The 20413-nt window shown below is 39.4% G+C and overlaps 1 protein-coding gene across 6 annotated transcripts in view; it reads left to right on the forward strand.

The window, feature by feature from the left end:
* The window catches only part of HMCN1 (hemicentin 1), a 183331-nt gene that overhangs the window by 76491 nt on the left and 86427 nt on the right, over nt 1-20413 (forward strand). For all 6 annotated transcript variants that reach the window (XR_011904486.1, XM_072343169.1, XM_072343164.1 and 3 more), the window contains exons 21-38: nt 343-502; nt 954-1119; nt 3390-3517; nt 5263-5535; nt 6565-6660; nt 7032-7226; nt 8208-8338; nt 8987-9134; nt 9631-9757; nt 10867-11021; nt 12913-13191; nt 13788-14069; nt 14852-14960; nt 16962-17131; nt 17353-17507; nt 18268-18391; nt 18767-18868; nt 20138-20314. Coding sequence is in view for 5 of the 6 variants with exons in the window: in XM_072343169.1 (XP_072199270.1) it covers nt 343-502; nt 954-1119; nt 3390-3517; nt 5263-5535; nt 6565-6660; nt 7032-7226; nt 8208-8338; nt 8987-9134; nt 9631-9757; nt 10867-11021; nt 12913-13191; nt 13788-14069; nt 14852-14960; nt 16962-17131; nt 17353-17507; nt 18268-18391; nt 18767-18868; nt 20138-20314 (2977 nt within the window). In the remaining variant the exon portion in view is untranslated. The remainder of the gene's footprint in view (nt 1-342; nt 503-953; nt 1120-3389; nt 3518-5262; nt 5536-6564; nt 6661-7031; nt 7227-8207; nt 8339-8986; nt 9135-9630; nt 9758-10866; nt 11022-12912; nt 13192-13787; nt 14070-14851; nt 14961-16961; nt 17132-17352; nt 17508-18267; nt 18392-18766; nt 18869-20137; nt 20315-20413) is intronic.

The raw sequence follows: 20413 nt of genomic DNA on the forward strand, positions 1-20413 counted from the left end.
TCTCAGCCATAAACAGTAGAAGCCACGAATAGTAGAAGCAGTGCTGTAATGTAGATTAAAATATTATTTTGTTTAATTGGGCTTCCTGCATTTTACATTGTCTTCAGAGCTATGAAAAATCTGACTGTGTTACATTAAAAATACAGTAGGCTTCATGCAAACGGGCTGCAGCAACAGGTTAAGTTGCTTCAGCCACTAATAACTTTAATATTCCTTTAAGAGTTTAAATGTTTTCGTTAGATTTTCTTTTCACAAAATTCAGCTGTTATTGAGTTAATTATTTGCAATTTGCTCTATTTTTGGAGATCCGAGAACTTGGACTTTTTCTCTTTCTTTCTACAGAAAGGAGAAATAATTTTTCCCAGCAATGGGAAATTTTCTGCAGGTTCTGATGGGAGTCTCTATGTAGTTTCGCCAGAGGGTGAAGAGACTGGGGAATATGTGTGTACTGCAACAAATGCTGCTGGTTACGCTACACGGAAAGTCCAGCTGACCGTATATGGTATATATGAGCTAAAATATAGTATCATTTTGATGTTAAGATGATTAGTGTGCTTAGCAAGGGTTTTATGACTTTCAGTTATTGGTGCTATAGCATAATGCAATATATAATATATATTTCAGCTACTGGTTGCAAACTACCTATACAGTACAGATGTCAACATATGCATGAACTGCTTATATTAATTGCTGCCCAGCTTTTTAGGCAGATAGTGCAGGCTTGTTGGTATTTGTAGTGTTGTAAGGAGGCATCAATCAAAGTCTGAACTAACCAGGTGTAGAATGTTGGCATTACAGTGATTTATGGCAGCAAATCTATTGCAGACGTATTCAAAAACAGGATTGTAGTTATATACCTGACACACACACACAAGGTTGATCTGAACTATAGTTATTACATTTGTACATGTATACATATTCACTGTAGCTTCTTAACGTGTTCCATGTTATAGTGAAACCTAGAGTATCCAGGCCTGGAGACCAGCAAGGGCATGGACCTATAGAGATCTCAGTAATTACAGGAGAAGATATCACTCTTCCATGTGAAGTAAAGGGCTTGCCACCTCCCATAATTACCTGGGCTAAAGAGACACAGCTCATATCTCCATTCTCTCTAAGGTAACAACAAATTGCAATTGCTTGATGAAAACAAAAGAAAAATGAAATTCTGCCTAAGATTTTAAGATTTTGGAAGGCTTTTTGATTACCTATTGATCAATTGGAAGATATGAAGTTGTCCTTCAAGAGGACCACAGGTTTAAAAAACTTTCCAGACTGAATGTGGATCCTTCTCTGAAGGAAGCAAAGTCTGCACATTGTTGTACTGTGGTGTGTGTTTGTACACAGTGCCAGAACTTCAGTATTTTCTCTGAAATGTGCAAGCTCAGGAGGTCAGGGTAAGAGAGGATCCCGTTGTATGTGTACTGTAGTGGTGCCCAGAGATCCATGTAAATTGTGTCTAATTTAAAATCTTTATAAATCTGTTTTACTTCATACTATTCTCAGAAAAGCACTGCCTGTTATTCATCGGAAGTCTGGAAACCCAGCAGATTTGAGATTATAATAAATGTTTCTGAATGATTACATGGGCTCAGTGTTTGCTATGCTTTGGATCCAGAACTCTTCTGATGCTCTTGAAAATGTGACAGCATAGTTAATGTTTGTGAAAACAGAATTGACAGTCTGGGAGACTGTGGAGGTGGGCTGCAAAGTTAGGGTTCTTTCATACTGTTTCAGTGTGATGGAAAAGAAGAGAAAGGGCAGTTGTCTGTATGCGCTCAATTGCAGTTCTGGGCACTGTCACAGGGTGTGCTAGTGCTTCCTTGTCTCCCAGCCACCTCAAAAGAGGCAAAGACTGCAGCTGCTTTTGTAAACCAGGAAAGAATGATGCTGCCAGGTGCATTCTGTAGCAGCTGCTGTACCCATTGTCTAGTGTGTCTTCATGATCCAAGTGAAATATTAAGCAGTTTTACAAACCTGAAAGGGCACCTGTTTCTTTTGTGGCCAAACCTTGGCCTGAGATCCACCGCTCCCACTGATTCTTGAACAGCCTTAACAACTGGTATGTGCTGGCTGAATAATATATGTGGAACAGATGTATAGAGAGTTAATTTGGAATTAGTACTCTGTTGTGAAATTTTCTGCTTTGCCCTGTGAACTGATTGTATGCGTTAATGAATCTGCATTCTTGCTCCATTACTTGTCCTCATTTTACCTCAAGAGACATAGATAAAATAGTCTACTTGCTCACTGTGGAGCTGCCCAAGCTCTCCAGAGTAGCAGTGATCCAACTCAGCCCATTCCATAAAATTGTTTACAGATGTCAGCAAAAGTTAGAGCTAGTCATATAAAATCATCTGAGACCATCCCCCCCCCCCCCCAAAAAAAAAAAAGAGGAATGAAATGAAAGTAGAAATGAAGAAACTTCTTTCAGAAAGCATTTGTAATTAATGGGCAAAGTAGTGGGAGATGAGTTATCCCATCAATCATATCTTTTGGGGTTATTTAAAAAAACAAGCATTGGAAGGATAGGGGCATCATGATATCAGATGAATATCAGTGGCCTGAAGGAAATGCACTTCACTTTCTTCCACTCATCCCTTCAACCTGTTGTATTCTCCAGATTCACCAGTGCCAGAGAAAGGAAGATGAGTGATACCACCAATTCCCACCAACTTTGCCTTAATTCTGTATATAACTTTGAGTGCTTTTTGCTTCTTGTCATCTTCTGGCTGCTCTTTTTTCCTTTCCTCCTCTTTTTCCTTTTGAACTGCTACAGAAGAAGAATTTGGCTTGGCCAGCCAAGTCTGTATCCTTGTGCTCTTGTGTCTTGCAAGCCTTAGACCAGAGCTACAGTGAAATTCAGTGTTACGCCGTTAATTATGTAGTCAGAAATAATGACAAATTCTATAAGCTCCAGAACTGGTGGTTCTGAATCAGAATGCTCTTCACATCTCTCCTCCCCTTCATCCTGAACCATCATGAAGTATTTTGGCCATGCTGAAGTAGAATCACAATCTGTTTAATGCAAACTTTCTGACTCTGCTGACCTGGGATGAGCATAAATCTGTGATGGGAGGCTCTACCATGATGGGAACCTCTACCAGATGTTGTTTCCATATCTAGAAATGAGGCAGGTTTCTGTATCTCCTGTAAATAGCTAGAACCAAACATTACAATTTGCATCTTATTTAGATACTTGCTCTATATTCTTCACATGTCTCAGTAAAGAGTTGGAAAAAATGAATAAGTCATAGTTTAGTAATATGGCACAGCTCAGTGCCATGTAGAATGCTGGTAATTTAGCTGGTAGTGATCAGTCAAGAAAGTAAGGATCATTCACCATTCTGTAGATGTTTATACAGCGTATCCGCTTCTTAATTTTGCAGACACACTTTCCTACCCTCAGGGTCAATGAAGATCAGTGAGACACAAGTTTCAGACAGTGGAATGTATTTCTGTGTAGCCACCAATATTGCTGGGAATGTGACTCAGACAGTGAAACTAAGTGTACATGGTAAGTTTTAACTTAAAGGAAAATCATCAGCAAGTTTCAACATTGAATTTAGTATCCTAAAGATGTTATATACATTAAATATAATTTTAATGTATAGTTACATTTTTTTCTTTCATACGTTAAATGCTACTGACCCATATTCTTTCTGCTCATATTATCTTCATATGCAAATTGTTTTTATTGATTATATGGAAAAGAAATACTGTATAGATGTATAGATACTCATTAGGTGTACACATTACCTGAATATATATGTTTGTTCCTATATATGTACACGTTCCTTTCATGTTACTTAGGCTCATGGAAGATTTACATCTGTATAGCATATTTGACTCTTGGGTCAGCCAGAAGAATTTTAAGAGTTAAAAACTCTTGTTCTAATACTCTCGGATGTTCTCTGTGCAACAGACTCCTCAGTATTAGGTTTGAAAACAATGTCTGAAAATAGCAAAGTTGTCTGAGGCTTGTAGATGCTGAGTTCCCACCAGTCTTAATGGTTCCCTGTCACTACAATCCCTGATAAGAATCCAGCTTTCCCTCAGCCCCCTCTAGATATCACAGGCCTCTACCAGGTCTTCCTGGAGCCTTCTGCTTTCCAGGCTGAACATCCCCATTCTCTCGGCCTGAGCTGTCTTACTTCTCTATTTGAACGAGCATTCTGACCTTGTGTCCACCTTCCTCCCCCTCAGAGAAGATGTCTAGTTTCTCTTGCTGAGAGATGCCCCCTTCCCTTCCCTCTCCTTCATACCACAAGTCATCAAATTCTCACCCCCTTGCCTCCCTCCTACTCTTGTTGTGATGGGGCTCCAATCACAGTCTTCTTACAATTTATGTAATGTCATCTATCATTACCTCCACGCTCTCCCTTTTGTTTCTCCTCATCTGTATCATATAGAAGCATAGCTTGTGACATACATCCCTGTTGCTGGTGCTGATGCACAGAGGAGAGTGGGAGCAGGAGCTGTGACCTGGCATATCCCAGATGGTGCTGGTCGGTGCGTGTTGTGTATGTAGTTCTGCTGTGTCTCATGCAGTTTGGAAGTGCCTCACATGCCATAAATGTGTCAGCATGGAACTCCTGCCCCTGGCAGCTCTAAACGCTTCAACTTCATGAATGCAGTTATAATGGCTATAACAGTTGTCTGTAGAGAGTGGTCTGATATCAGTGTGCATCTTTAGTTGTCTGTCATTGTACATTAACAGAGGAAACGGTACTTGTTACTGCTTCAGACATTTGTTTTTAGACTTTACTGAGAGTGATCCTTAGAAAAACATTGTGGCAGAAGAGTTAAATCAGATTTGTATTATTTTTTTGGGATCAGAAAGATCTTTTCCAGTATATCTTTTTGTCTGAACTTGTATTTGGAAGCATACAAAAATTAGGAATTGGGAAGGAAATTAAAATGTCAAAGGGGAAATGTAATTAAATTTCTAGTAAAAGCTTTTGATTCTTTTTGTTTGAAAAGCCAGTATGCTTTACTTTTCAAATCTGCAGGGTGCAATGATAATGCTCATATGGAAGTAGTGTAATAGAATTTGAAATGTAGCTTCTCCAGGCATGTTTAGTGTAGGCTATTATACATCCTACCTTTAAATAACATGCAGTTCTGCATGTGAGAGAGTTCTGTTTCACTCAGTAAGGAAGGAGGTTTTCTAAAATGAAAGAGAGAATAACTGCCTTCAAAAATGATCTTGTACATCACTTCCTTCGCATTACTTTTGACTTAATATGTCATCTTGCTTAGTTCCTCCTAAGATACAGCGTGGTCCTCAAATTATGAAAGTCCAGACTGGCCACAGAGTTGACATACCCTGCAGTGCCCAGGGAAGCCCTCCGCCAACAATCACCTGGTTTAGAGGCAGCAATGCTGTGCCAATAGACAGTGGGCAGCCCACTCACAGCCTGGGTGGAGCCCTGAGCATCAGCAACATCCAGCTTTCCAGTGCCGGGATCTACAGGTGCATCGCCAGTAACGCAGCAGGCAGTGACACCTCTGAGATAACAATTCAAGTTCAAGGTATTGCTGCTAGGACTGTAACCTTGCCTTTTGCTCTATGTGTAGTTTTATGGCAATGCAGTCAGGTTTATATCTTGGAGGGTGATGCGCCTTGCTGTTGACAGTTACAGCATGTGAAATTCGAGTCTGTTCTAGATGTTATGGTCTGATGTTAATTAAGAAAACTTGGGAGTATACAAACATTCTGTGGAGAGTTAGCAGAAATAAGAAGCTCAAATTGTTTATTTTTTTCTTTTAAATCTTTATGATATTTTTCATTTGCTTTTGCAGTATGTAATTAAAACCAGATACCATTATGGGAAATATTCTCTTCAAGTATTTTCTCTGTGTATTCATTCGCATCTCACATTTTCATAGACTGTTTCTGAACATCAGAGAGTGGTGGCACAGCTTCAAAAGGAACTGGAGTTTTGCATAAGCTTCATCAGTCAGTATGCTACTAAAATGATGATGGGGCAGCAGTGATTCACTTGTCAGTTTAAACATATAGTATAACTCCTCACATGATCAGCTGACATTGGCAATGCAGCATGACTGACTTAAGTAGGAAGTGTTTCTTCCTCATAATAGTCTAAAGGCTGTTCCGATGCCTTTGGATTAGAGACGCTGAGAGCTGCTCGTTGTGAACAACAAAGAACTGCCATATTATTTGTATGTATCCACACACAAGTTTAAAATGAGATACAAGAACAAAGAGTGGAGGAAGTACTAATATATGGTATGAGAAAAAAATATATTTTTTAAGGTTTATCTCATATTTTTTAGAATTTGCTGTAACATTGTCTCTGCCTTCAGAAGACATATAGCATTTTTATCCCCAATTTAAGTCAGAAGTTTTATTTGTATTGATTGCTTCCTAAATGTTCCTCTTGAAGTCAAGCCTGCTTGTGAGGTACACTTCATCATTGTAGAGTGTGTGAATGGTGATAGCATGAATAAGAGAGATTCAAAAATTATGAATTGCCAGACTGCATTCTTAAATTTGGAAGCAAGCATAAAAAAATTTTGAGCAGTCTAATTTTCTTTCAGAGCCACCTACTATAGGTGACCTTGATCCTCCATACAATAATCCCTTTCAAGAAAGAGTGGCAAATCAACGCATTGCATTCCCATGTCCAGTAAAAGGTATGTATCAGTATTACCTCTTTCAGTGACAAAAGTATACTTTTCTGTTGACTACTGATAATTGATAATCCTTGTTATTGTAAAAATGTAAAATATGCAATGTTTTCCATATATACTTTGTATGGAAAATTCAAACTAATTGCAGTTTAAACAAACTGATGAGGTACTTTGAAAAGTCATTACTAGCCAACAAGAATATTAAAATGTTTAGGACTGAGTTTTTTAGCAATGATCTTACTTGTAACTGTAAATTTGAAGGCTCATGAACTCCTTGTGGATTGTTCTTGTCAGCAAGCAATGGCAGTTATTCAAATCCTTCTTATTCTGAGCTGTGTGAACTGATGCTTGAAGTTTTGCATTATTCTTGTTAGGTATTCCAAAGCCTATCATCAAATGGCTACATAATGGAAGAGAACTGACAGGCAGAGAACCAGGAATTTCAATTCTGGAGAATGACACGCTGCTGATCATAGCTTCTGTTACACCTTCTGATAATGGAGACTATATCTGTGTGGCAACCAATGAAGCTGGAAGTAGAGAAAGAAAGTATAACCTGAAAGTTCATGGTAAATAATAAGCACAACTACTGGGGACATATTTGGAAAGAGATTATTCTGTTTCATTGTTGGAGATTGCGTGTCCCAAATCTTCCCATGGGCAGGTGAATCATGAAAACTAAACTGAGCTTCTATGATACTGTTACTCTTCATGTATTTTTTATTATTTCTGTTTTACATAGTTTTATAAACAAACAGTCTTTGTGTAACCTAAAGAGCTAGGTTAGTCTCATCAGTAGAAAGCTCTAGTTATTGTTGATAACTTTAACACAAGTAACAGGTGAAGACTCGTAGTGCAGATGTTAAAGTTTTGGCGATGGTTTTGCATTTCATATGGTAAGTGTGAGAAAAGTTGTTTGTCAGAATGACCATAGAATAAAAGACACTCTTCCCTAATCCTAATTGCAAAATAGGAAATCTACAGATGACTGTGAGATATGTTTTGATATGGTACATTTTACTTCTAAGAGAGTACTTTTACTCCTATTCACTTCTCACAGTTTTGATGCCCAATCAGGATCATGTGTTTGCACTTAGAAATGCAGGTACTCCATCACGTGCTAGCAAGGCTTACGTCTTTTTCTAATCCATCACATAGGACCTTTCTCTTTATTCTTATGGGTTTACAAGTGACGGGCAGGTATTCTTGGGGATGTGAAGAGGAAGGATTATTCTCTGCAATTTACCTCCTTTAATATTCTAAGCAAATAACATGGCATTTTACAGATTAGTCTCTTTAAATGGTGATGGAGATTGTGTTTCAGCAGACTCTTTGTAATAGACCAAGAGAAGAGTCTTGTTCTTTGACAAAAGAATAACATCAGGAGAGTGGTCCCGAGTCAAAGGGGAAATGGAAACTTTCAGGATGAATGAAATGAAGAATGCCTGAAAGATGTAGATGATAGAGGTCCTTGACTTGGGAAAAGAATGAAGTGGGAAATCACTGAGTTAGAAGACTTAATACACATATGGCTTTGAACTTTCTTGTAGTTCCTCCTGAAATTAGAGATCAAGAAAAGGTGACAAATACATCTGTAGTTGTTAATCAGCCTGTAAGTCTCTTCTGTGAAGTATCTGGAAATCCATTCCCAGTCATCTCCTGGTATAAAGAAGATATCCAGGTATGCACAATTAATTTAATTGATGTAACTGTAGCCATTTTCAGTTACAAAATATTTTGTGTTAATTTTTTCTTTTGAGTGCTTGATATGAGATGTATATACCTTATGTATATTTAAACTGTACCAAGAACACCCACAGAGACATCCAGATAAATATGACTAATCCGTTAATTTGACTGTTCAATAAATCAAAAGCAAACTTTTTTGAGATCTCCCTAGGAAATAGCCTTGGAAGTCTCACAGTTCTGTGAATGCCAGAATGCTTGCAAAGGGTAATGGTATTTTCTTCATTTTGTAGATGGAGAAATGGGAATTCTTGGAAGTGATTTGAACTCCTAAGGGTTACCCGTGTGTTCTATGCTTCTACTTATAGCTGATAAGCGATAGTTTATATTAGGAGAGATCTCTTTATGCACATTTATGTCTAACTGCTATTGATGAACAAAGAGTTTCTTTATTGTTTTCGCCCTCTCTTGTATGTTGTGCTAGGAGTCACATTGGATAGATTGCAGTTGAGATGTGCTGTAATTGAAAAGGGAAATGGATTATTTTTAAACAGAAACTACCATGTTCTTATAAAGATCCATCTGTGATATCTGTCTGATGTAACTTGGATTACATAAGGCTCATGTCTTGGATTATTTTAAGGTTGTGGAAAGCAATACTCTCCAGATTTTGCACAATGGAAATATACTGAAGCTCCTTAAAGCTACTGTTGATGATGCCGGGCAATACTCATGCAAAGCCATAAATATAGCAGGAAGTTCTGAGAAGCTCTTTAACCTAGATATACTAGGTTAGTTCTGTTTTTGTTTGTTTGCTTGTTTGTTAAACAAAAAAATAGTTGAAATTTAAGAAACCAGTAAGTTTCAACTTACTATAAATGGGTTCTTCCTCTCATTTCCCCTTAAAAATCATCTACTGAAGCGCTTTTCATGATGGATTATGAATGCTTAAAATTTGCTGTTCTCATAGTGACATAGACAGAATGCTGTTTCTCATTCTGGATTTTGGTCTTTGCTACTTTATTTTCAGGGTACAGCACACTGAGATATAAAAGAGTTTACTGTTGTGCAGTTTAGCAACATGAATATGTTTGTTACATATTTATGCTTGTTACATATGTATGCTTGTTACAGTAGAAGTGATGTTGTGAATGAGCAGTAGTCTTGCAGTGAAAACTTAAGTTGTTTCAAGGGAACAGCATTATCCACTGCAGCATTTCTTCCAGTCTCCAAGTTTAGCTTCCGTGTTTAAATACCAGTTCTTCCTGTGACATGTTTTTTTTGAAGTTCCTCCAAGTATAATAGGTGCTGATACCCCCAGTGAAATTGCAGTCATCCTCAACCAGGAAGTGAGTCTGGAGTGCAGAGCCAAAGGTTTTCCTTTCCCTACCATTCACTGGTTCAAAGACAGCAAGTAAGTATACTGTTATTTTTTCGGCCTATATCTAGGTTATTTCTCCCTTAGAACATAGAGTAAAAAGGTGCATAGTAGCAGCAAGCTCTGCTTTTTACTACATAATGTTAGATAATTGTCATTGGATAAAATTTGTGGTAGCGTAACATGGCAAGTCCTTTATTCAAAACTCAGCATCCTGCTTCTTTTTGTAAACTATCCCATTTCTGACACTGGTGCCTGCAGGGCATATTTACAATATTTGAAGCTAGGAAATATATGAGCCAAGACAGACACAACCCTTTCTTTGAGCTTTAGTCTATCTTGAAATACAGTTTTTGTTGTAATATGGCTGTTTTGTTGGCATGATTTTTTAATTAGTGTTAACCCTCTTTTCCAGCTGGTGTATTGTACAGTTTTATATATATATATATGTATGTATGTATATATATTTAGAGCATATATCTATCGATCTATATATCTATATACTCTATCTATATCTATCTATCTATATATATACTCTCTCTTTCTCCCTGTCTATCTATCTATCTATCTGTCTGTCTGTCTATCTACATACTCTAAAGGTTTAAGACCAGTTCTAGCCTCCTCAATTCTTCATCTTATCTTCCTGGAAAGCATGCAAAAAATATAATTCTTGGCAGCTTAAATATTAGCTATAAATAGTTTTAAACAGCATTGGTATTTAATGGTTTAGCTAGTGTCCATATTGAACTCACAGATGTTCTGGTATGACAAGAAGTTGATATATTTATACTTCCATGTAGTATATACAGATATTTTGTTATCAGCAAAGGATTATAATGACCTAGTAATTAGAAAAGTGAACTGAAATCAGGAGTAGGGCTCAGGCCCTGCTGCTGGCATTCTGGATGGCCTGCATAAAGTACCTTTATGTTTGGTTTCTTCTGAGAACCAGGAGTCAACATAGTTATAACAATTCTTTGTTTTATCATGATTCTTTGGATGGATGCTGTTTCTCTGGTGTTAAATGATACTCTTCAGTACAATTGCTGCCATTAAAGGAATCCTTTTCATAACTGTCAGTTTAATGACCCCATCCAAAAGGATGGGAGTCAGAGTTCTGTATAGTGAAATAATCTCTATTTCAGGCCTCTGTTCTTGGGTGATCCCAATGTTGAGCTTGTGGAGAAAGGTCAAGTTCTGCATATAAAGTCTGCTCGAAGGGTTGACAAAGGTCATTACCAGTGCAGTGCGACTAATGATGCTGGAAAACAAATTAAGGAGGTCAAGTTGATCATCCATGGTGAGTTTATACACTGCTTGATCCAAGAAAATTCTTCAGTTTTGTACACAGGATTTTCAAAGGGAGATGTTCAGACAAACATAAATTACTTTGGAATAAGTTAAATTTAATGCAGAAATATAAAGGAAGGTGTAAAAAGAGTCAGATATAAATAGTCACTGATAAAAAGATTCCAGAAGGTCTTCAGGTAGAGTACTATTTCATCTCTCTCAAGTTGGTGTAGTCTGTGGTCATTTATAATGAGAGAAGCACTAGCATGGGGTAACTATGTTAACATTCTTATTTTATGTTGTGTAGAGTGTACTTTTTGTGTTTTTACGAGCAGTAAAAAAAAACAAACACTCAGATCCCTCTGAATGAGTAGACCTTACTTCAGATTCTTCAGAGAAGAGAGTTGAATTAATCTTGACCAGACAAAAAAAAGCCTACTAGTTCTTGCTTTGTTTTAGTTCTCTAGTTCTACTTTTATCTTTGTGGATGAAAGCATTTGTTGATGGAGAAATGCGTTTGCCTTTGAACTGAATGTTTCAGCAATGTTATATATTTGCATATGCAAGCACACAGAATATTTCATAAGTAGTTCATCATGGTTTGATAATCAGCAAGATCCATCTCATAGGTGTAGGTCTGACATATAGGCTCACTGATATGTTTCTTTACATTTTTGTGATGGCGTTTTGAATGAACACTGTGGAAATCAGTGGACTCTACAAATCAGCACTCTACAACTTCCTGAAGGGAGGTTGTGATGAGGAGGGGCTTGGCCTCTTCTGCCAGGCAACAAACAGGACCCGAGGAAATGGCCACAAGTTGTATCAGATGAGGTTTAGACTGGCCATAAGAAGGAACTTTTTCTCTCAGAGAGTGGTCAGGCACTGGAATGGCTGCACAGGGAGGTGGTGCAGTCGACATTCTTGGCAGTGTTCAAGAGGTGTCTGGATAGGGAGCTAGGAGATATGGTTTAGTGATTTTTCTGTAGGTATGGTAAAGAGAGGACGGTTGGACAAGGTGATCTTATAGGTCCTTTCCAACCTTATGATTCTATGATAAGTCTAGGATATGCTGAACATGTTTGGCAGGAGTTAACATGTCTGCCAGATGTGTCTGGTACTTTCAGCAGCTATAAATTTAGTTGTTGCCAATTGCACTGTGTTTTTATTGCTTCTACAGAAATTTACGAATCTTTTATATTGGCTGATTTTACACAAGAGCTTGTTTGCTAGGAAAAATCTGAGTACTGCTGCCTAGTGAGTGAGGGAGATGACTGTGGGCCAAAAACTTCAAAAATAGGAGCACAAAGCTGACTGTTAAGCTCATATTTAGTCTCAAAGTAAGTGACTTAATCTTCAGAAATTCACATTATCAAGCATTTCCCACTCCAGTCATGGATGTCTTTGTTATCTTAAATAACAGGTCAACGTTCACTGGGAGGATGCAACTCCCAAGACATCCAGAGTTTGCTTGTTCTTTACTCCTCAAAGACAGGGAAGGGTCAGGATTGTGCCCAAATGCTTTACAGGAGGCACAGAGGCCCAGCTGACTTAACTTGGCAGATGTTGGAGCCTCAAATATAAAGTGTTCTCAGGTACTCATAGTGAGGCAGCAGTGCTTTCCAGTGCCCCTTGGTGTGGTGCCTGTTTATTAAATATAAGATGTTCTTTGACATTAGATTCCATTTGTTTGTGTTGTTCTCTCTTCATTCTTCCAGCTCAGTGTGCCATAGGGAATTCTATAGACATGGAAAAAAGCATCTCAAAAGCACCAGGAAAGATCAGAAGTCTGATTAACCTAAAATCTTTTATTCTTAGTACATTTGAATGTTAAAATTATTTAGAACTGCACAGACTTGTATACTAAGGCTTTTATGCTGTTCTTTTTTCTTTTGAAATAGTTCCTCCTAGTATTAAAGGAGGCAATATTACTACAGAGGTCTCAGCACTTCTTAACAATCTTATAAATTTGGATTGTGAAACAAAGGGAATCCCTGTTCCTACCATTACCTGGTACAAAGAAGGACGTCCCATTATTTCCAGCCCCCAAGCTTTATATGTGGACAGAGGGCAGTTCCTGCAAATACCTCATGCCCAAGTGTCAGATTCTGCGAAGTACACTTGCCATGTGACCAATGCTGCTGGAGCTGCTGAAAAAATATATGAGGTGGATGTCTATGGTAAGTGAGAGCTTATCAAACTTGATTATTTGCCATGTTACAGGATGTGTGTTCTGAGAGCCTTCTGTCCTCCTGGTGTGAGCAACCTTTGCAAACCTGACAAGGTTGATCAGCAGTCAGTGGTTGCATTTAAAGTCTGGCCTGTGTCAGCAAGACTGTGTAGAAGTAGCTTTAAACCTTGTGCATTAGGTGACTCTTAAAAAGCTGTTAACTTCAGGGGCATTGATATCTTGCTTTAGTGAAGTATCAGAGATATTTCTTCTCCAGGAATCCTTTCTCATATATGTATGCTGACCAGTATTTAGGTGAAATAACATCTGTGGTCAGGATCCCAAATGTACTTTTTTGAGACTTTCAAATTTGGTTCTTTCATCTTGAAATCTTGCATATCGTCTTTTGTACAAGTGGTTTTTAATAAACTACAGGGCTTGGCTTGCCCTGGGAGCAAATTCTCACACGTATGCATGTGACATAATGGTACGTAGAGCCAAAGAGGGTGAAGAGGAACTAGCCCATTTGCTCTTAATACATTTTCTGTATTATTAATACATTTCTACAGAATTAATCACTTGCAATACATTTTTTCCTTTCTACAGTTCCTCCAGTAATAGAGGGCAATGCTGAAACAGCCCAGAGCAGGCAGGTTGTTGCTGGCAATTCATTGACTTTAGAATGTAAAGCTGCTGGCAACCCTTCTCCTCTCCTTACCTGGTTAAAGGATGGTGTACCTGTGAAAGCAAGTGACAGCCTCCACATTGTGTCTGGTGGGAAGAAGTTGGAGATCCTCAATGCTGTTGAGGCTGACCAGGGCCAGTATTTGTGTGTGGCTACAAGCATAGCTGGAGAACAAGAAATCAAGTATGGAGTTGAAATCCTAGGTGTGTGAGCAACACAACTATTGATATATCAGATTTGCCATAAAGCATGTTTTTTGTCTTTGTTGGTAAAATTATATAAAAAATCAGTTAGTCAAGGTGCTTATTTGTTAAAGCTGGGCACTGCATTTTTTTTTTTTTTTCTGAAATTACCAAATATCTTGAACCCATTACCATGATCTGTATCTCAGCAGTCCCTTCTGACTCTCTAGGTAAATGAAGCCTTGAGAAAGGCTTGATTTTTTTCCCTCAAAACACTTTTAGGCTTTGAAGCACCTTCTGGAAGAGTACTGCCACTCTGTTGCATATACATGTAGAGCACCCATTCTCATGTCTGTCTTACTGATCTTGCTGGGCAGTGAAGGAGCCAGGAGAAGACATGTGGCAGTGCCTCCTCTCCTACTCACTCACTCCTGCAGAGTGTGGAGAGGTCCTGGAAGAGGGGCCTTTGCTTTCTTTGTTTGCTGACAGAATGTCTTGAAAGGCTTACCCCACCAACACACCCTTTCACAAGGGATCTCAGACTGAATTTGGAGGAAAAAAAAAGTACTTTAAAAAAGAGAGATAAGAATGTAAGAATGATTTGAATTCAGAATATGTTTCCGTCTACCTGTTTTGTTTCAAAAAGGAGCAGTGATTCCTAATGAACTCCAAATCTGTGTCCCAAAGTGAGATGGATGTCAAGATTTTTATTTATTTATTTATTTTTAATACTAGTACTTCTAATAAACTTCTGTTACATTGCTGGTGCAATATTTGTGCTGATGGCTTTTTCTCTTCTGCAGTCCCACCTTTTGTGGAAGGTGGGGATGAGTTCTTGGACTACATCGTGGTTCTCCATAGCCCTTTGGAGCTGGAATGTTTGGCAACAGGGACACCTTCACCAACAATCACGTAAGGGGATTGGTATGACTATAAAACAAAAAATCTGCCATTTGATTGGATGAACTTAAAGGTAGCGTTTATATACAGTCTGTGTTATTTAGTGATAGTTATTGTCTGAAGAACAGACTCTTGTCTCTGGTGGAAACAGTGGCAAGTATGTATGATCCATATCTGGAGGATGGCCAATGTCATCCTGGTCTTCAAAAAGGGCAAGAAGGATGACCCGGGTAATTATAGGCCAGTCAGCCTCACCTCTGTCCCAGGGAAGGTGATGGAACAGCTTGTGCTGGATGCCATCTCCAGGCAACTGGGAGTAAAGGAGGTTATCAGGAGTACTCAGCATGGGTTCACCAAGGGGAGGTCGTGCTCGACCAACCTGGTGGCCTTTAATGAAGATGACACTCGCTGGGTAGACAGGGGGAGAGCGGTAGATGTAGTCTACCTTGATTTCAGTAAGGCTTTTGATACGGTCCCCCATGACATCCTTCTAACAAAGCTGAGGAAGTATGGGATAGATGAGTGGACGGTGAAGTGGATTGAGAATTGGCTGACTGGCAGAGTGCAGAGGGTTGTCGTTGGCAGTGCGGTGTCCAGCTGGAGGCCTGTGACTAGCGGCGTCCCCCAGGGGTCTGTACTGGGTCCGGTCTTGTTCAACATCTTCATCAGCGACCTTGAGCAGATAGTGGCCACCCTCAGCAAGTTTGCTGATGACACGAAGTTGGGAGGATTGGCTGACACGCCTGAAGGCTGTGCTGTCATTCAGCGAGACCTGGACAGACTGGAGAGCTGGGCAGTAAGAAACTGGATGAGGCTGAACAAAAGCAAGTCCTGCACCTAGGTAGAAATAATTGCATGCACCAGTACAGGCTGGGGGAAGACCGGCTGGAGAGGAGCCCTGCTGAGAGGGACCTGGGCATCCTGGTGGACGACAGGTTGGCCATGAGTCAGCAGTGTGCCCTTGTAGCCAAAAAGGCCAATGGCATCCTGGGGTGCATTAAAAAGAGCGTGGCCAGCAGGTCGAGGGAGGTGATCCTCCCCCTCTACTCTGCCCTGGTGAGGCCTCATCTGGAATACTGTGTCCAGTTCTGGGCTCCGCAGTACAAAAATGACAGGGATCTCTTGGAAAGAGTCCAGCGGAGGGCCACAAAGATGGTGAAGGGCCTGGAGCATCTCCCCTATGAGGAGAGACTTAGGGAACTGGGTCTGTTTAGCCTTGAGAAAAGAAGGCTGTGAGGGGACTTGATCCAGGTTTATAAATACCTGAAGTGTGGGAGCCATAGTGGCGAGGCTGGTCTCTTTTCAGTAGTGCGTGGGGACAGGACTAGGGGCAATGGGCTGAAACTTCAGCATTGGAAGTTCTGCATGAATGTGCGCAAGAACTTCTTTACAGCGAGGGTGACGGAGCACTGGAACAGGCTGCCCAGGGAGGTGGTAGAGTCTCCTTCTCTGGAGATATTCAAGACCCGCCTGGACGCCTACCTGTGTGACAAGATGTAGGGAGCCTGCTTTGGCAGGGGTTTGGACTCGATGATCTCTAGAGGTCCCTTCCAACCCCTACAATACTGTGATTCTGTGATTTCACTCCATTGTTTTGAAGCAGTTCAGTAGATTGTGCCAAAAGATATGTCGTGGGAATTGGGATAGATAACAAGTGGCGACCAAATCCTTCTTCCCTTGCTAATGCAGCTCTCTGTTTTTCATCTGCCAGCAATTATTGCCTTTGCTTTGCAGACTTCTGTCTGCTTCTTTTGATGACATCTGCTATTCGCGCTGCTTCCTAGATTTCACCTTTCCTGATGACTTCTTTAGTGCCTGCTCACATATGTTCCCTTCTCCCTATGAACGACTATAGTCCATTGGCACCCAGAAGCAAAATACTACCTGACATCTTCAGATCTCCATGGAGAAAATAGTTTCTGACATGTTCTGTGTAATATAAATGTTTGTATATTAGGACTGCTGTTGATCTTACTCCAGTAGAGATCTGAGATTATGCTTTCTCTTTGGTAGGTGGTTAAAAGGTGGCCAGCCAATTGAAGAGGAAACTCGACATAAGATCTTGTTAAATGGACAAAAATTTCTCATCTCTCAAGCTCAAGTATCAGACACTGGCCATTATAAATGTGTGGCTGTGAATATTGCAGGAGAACATGAAAGGGAATTTGTTGTTACTGTGCATGGTAGGTTACTCAAGGAGAAAAAGGCAACAGGCTCTATTTTGTATTGCTGGCAAGAAGATATTGAAATATTCAGTTAATATTTTTAGCTTTAGTGGATTGAAAAATAAGAGAGTAGATTAATTAGAAGTAGAGCTACTCTTATTGGGGTCATAGTCCCTCTATATATGTAAACGCATATGTTGAAATTATATTTCATTTTTTGTTTCTGGTGTTTCTTGCAGTTCCTCCAACTATTAAATCAGCTGGTGCTTCAGAGAGAGCTGTTGTGCTACACAAACCTGTGACACTGCAGTGCATAGTGAATGGAATTCCTAGCCCTTCCATAACTTGGCTGAAAGATGGTCAACCAGTAAACACAGCCAGGGGAAATACTAGAGTAAGCAGTAGTCTTCTGTGGAATCCAAACTGTAAAAAATAGTTCCTATGAGTTAAATGTGTTAACACTTATTTTCCTTTTGCTTCCCTCATGCTGTGATACAAAGACATTAAAGATTCATCCTGGAGAGCAATGGGCTTTCTACCTGAATAGGTACATCAGATTGAGTAATAGTGTTCAGTAGACTGAATCTTATTAGATACCTCCGTACCAGGGAAGGTATGAGTCCTGTAGATTCAGCATCTGGCTCCTTTCATTTGTATTGTGTTCAAGGTGTGGTCATTTGTCAGGTGCGAGGTTGTGTTACCCATTTGTCATTGTGAGGCAGGATTAGTTGAGTTTTTCTACAAGCACTGCCATTGTAGCACCTGCCTGTACATTCCCTTTCATTGTGAGATTCTGACTTTCAGTGAACAGCACTTTCCAGTGCCTGCATACCCTAGGGGTTCAAGCGTCTGAAGTGACTTTGATTCAAGGTGAGCAGTTTTTGACATCTTGCTAGAGCTTGCAGCCCCCGCTTCACCATGCTTGTCTGTCCCTCTACAGTGTAGGTCTTCTCACAGCTGTACAGCTAACAGTGCAGATGTCCCAGCAATACTGAGGTCTTTGAACTGCGAGACCTGTTGAATGACTTTTGACCCTGGATGAGAGGAAAGATGAGACTGACTATATTCATTGTAAATTTCAACTGTGCCTTTATGCCTAACAACTGTATCTGAAATTATTGTCTGAAGTCGTTTCCCACTCTGTTTTGTTACAGCTGGAATCTTCTGGCCGTTTTCTACAAGTTGTTGAGGCTCAGCGCGAAGATGCTGGCAGATACACTTGTGTGGCAACAAATGCTGCAGGAGAAGCTCAACAGCACATTCGGCTCCATGTGCATGGTAACGATGTTTCTGCCTCTACTTAGAAACTGAACAGAGTGATTTTAAGGCAGCTTTTTTACATCTGTATTCCTTTCTCTTTTGAATTATTATTTTTTTTAACCTCTGCACATCCATCTTTCAGTTTTCATTCTTCGTCCCATGCCAGCAGAAAGAAGCCTAGGGCAAAATCTGCCTTTCATGGGATTTTGCCAGTGTAGTCTAATTCCACAGATAAAGTTCCTAAAAAAACAATTTCTTCATTATCCAGTAATTAGTAGAGACTTTGGCAGTTCATTGCCCTAAGTTTCTCAGAGAGCAAAATGCCTTGTGATTGGAATTTTTGCCAACCAAGTGGCTGAAATAATGAAAACTTGATGCTTTTGCCTTTTAAAGAACCACCCAGACTGGAGGATGCAGGGAAAATGTTAAATGAAACAGTGATTGTGAATAATCCAGTCCATCTTGAATGCAGAGCACTGGGGAACCCTCTACCAGGTATGGACATGCATCTTTCAGGATATGAAGAATGTCTGATCATAAGTTGTTACTTTTCTACATCTTTTGAAAATAATGGATATTTATTAGCATGAAGTTAATTTTGTGGTATTTAAACTAGCTAGAAAGCTTTAAACATGTATGATAGAGAATATCAGGATATTGAGTTTTGTGAATAAGAATTGGGAAATTCAGTGATTTCTTCTGTTTCTATTTAAATAAATGAAAAACAACATGGATAATCTACACCCTCATGCATACAGCAATGTCTTGTCCTTAGGCAACCATACTGTTAGAGTTCTATGAAATCAGCTGTAAACCAGCTTTAAACGCATCTGCTCCTTTTTCCGGTCAGGTCAGTATTTTCTGGGGTTGGGCGGACTTTCAGTATTCAGACATTCAGTATTGAGTATGCCTCTCAAATAGGGCCATACCTAGGACCTTGCCTAAAGTCTCTTGAAAACCGTAGGATTCTCTCTGCTTCAAGCCTCTGGCATGTGTAAATGCAAATGTTTTCTGTGTGTGTACCATGGTTTCTGTGGCTTTCCCAGGTGATAAAGATTATACTAATGATTTTCTGGGTTCTCATGATATTCTAAGGTTAGAAAACCATGCTGCTTGTATCTGTTCTCATCTAACTGAAGAGTGAAGGGATACCAGTAAAATGATAGTTCAGCAGATCCAGTGCTCTGCTGAAGAAGAGTATCATATTTTGGCTGAGATGCAAAAATGTCCTCATTTGTTGTTCATTTTTGTTAATTTTCTTTTGGAGTAATACCAGTTTTCCAGTTTTCATTTTCCATTTTTTCAGCCTTTTGAGATGAACACTGTTTTGGCTGCTTGTGTTTTGAATCTAAACTTCTCAGGTGGTTCAGTTTAATGTAGTAATACTTCAGGGTAAAAGGTGAAAAATTATATAGATTGTGTATTTGTGTATTTTTCAACCTTGGTATGCCTAGACATCATCAAAATAGATGCTTTATGTTACATTTTCTTAACTTACAGAACATTATTTCATAAGTACGTGGTGTGAGAATACACTAGCTTCAAATTTGCTATTGAATCCTGTAGGCAGTCATTATTTTGCATAGATGTCACTGTTTTTCTCATTTCCTGGCTCCTTTTTACTTTTATTAATTCCAATGAATAAATATTGTGTTTTAAATGTTGGTTTTATGTCTCTGACAATTCACGGGAAAAATCTGAAGTATATTTGGACCTGTTTGTCAGGGGGAATATTTCTGGCAACTTTTCCATTTGATTTTACAGCTATCACATGGTACAAAGACGGTCGTTCACTCACCGGTTCTGCAAGTGTCACTTATCTGAGCAAGGGTCAGGTTCTGGAGATTGAGGGTGCTCAGATCTCTGACACTGGTGTTTATAAATGTGTGGCAGTCAACACTGCAGGCACAGCTGAGTTGTCCTACAGTCTCCAGGTTCATGGTAAGTATTAAAATGCTTCTGAGAAACTCCTACCTGCACCACATTTGCTGTTTTAAATCTTCTTAGAAGTCTTACTGTCATTCATCATACCATCATCCT

This window comes from Excalfactoria chinensis, chromosome 8, assembly GCF_039878825.1.
Source record: "Excalfactoria chinensis isolate bCotChi1 chromosome 8, bCotChi1.hap2, whole genome shotgun sequence".
Taxonomy (NCBI): Eukaryota; Metazoa; Chordata; class Aves; order Galliformes; family Phasianidae; genus Excalfactoria; species Excalfactoria chinensis.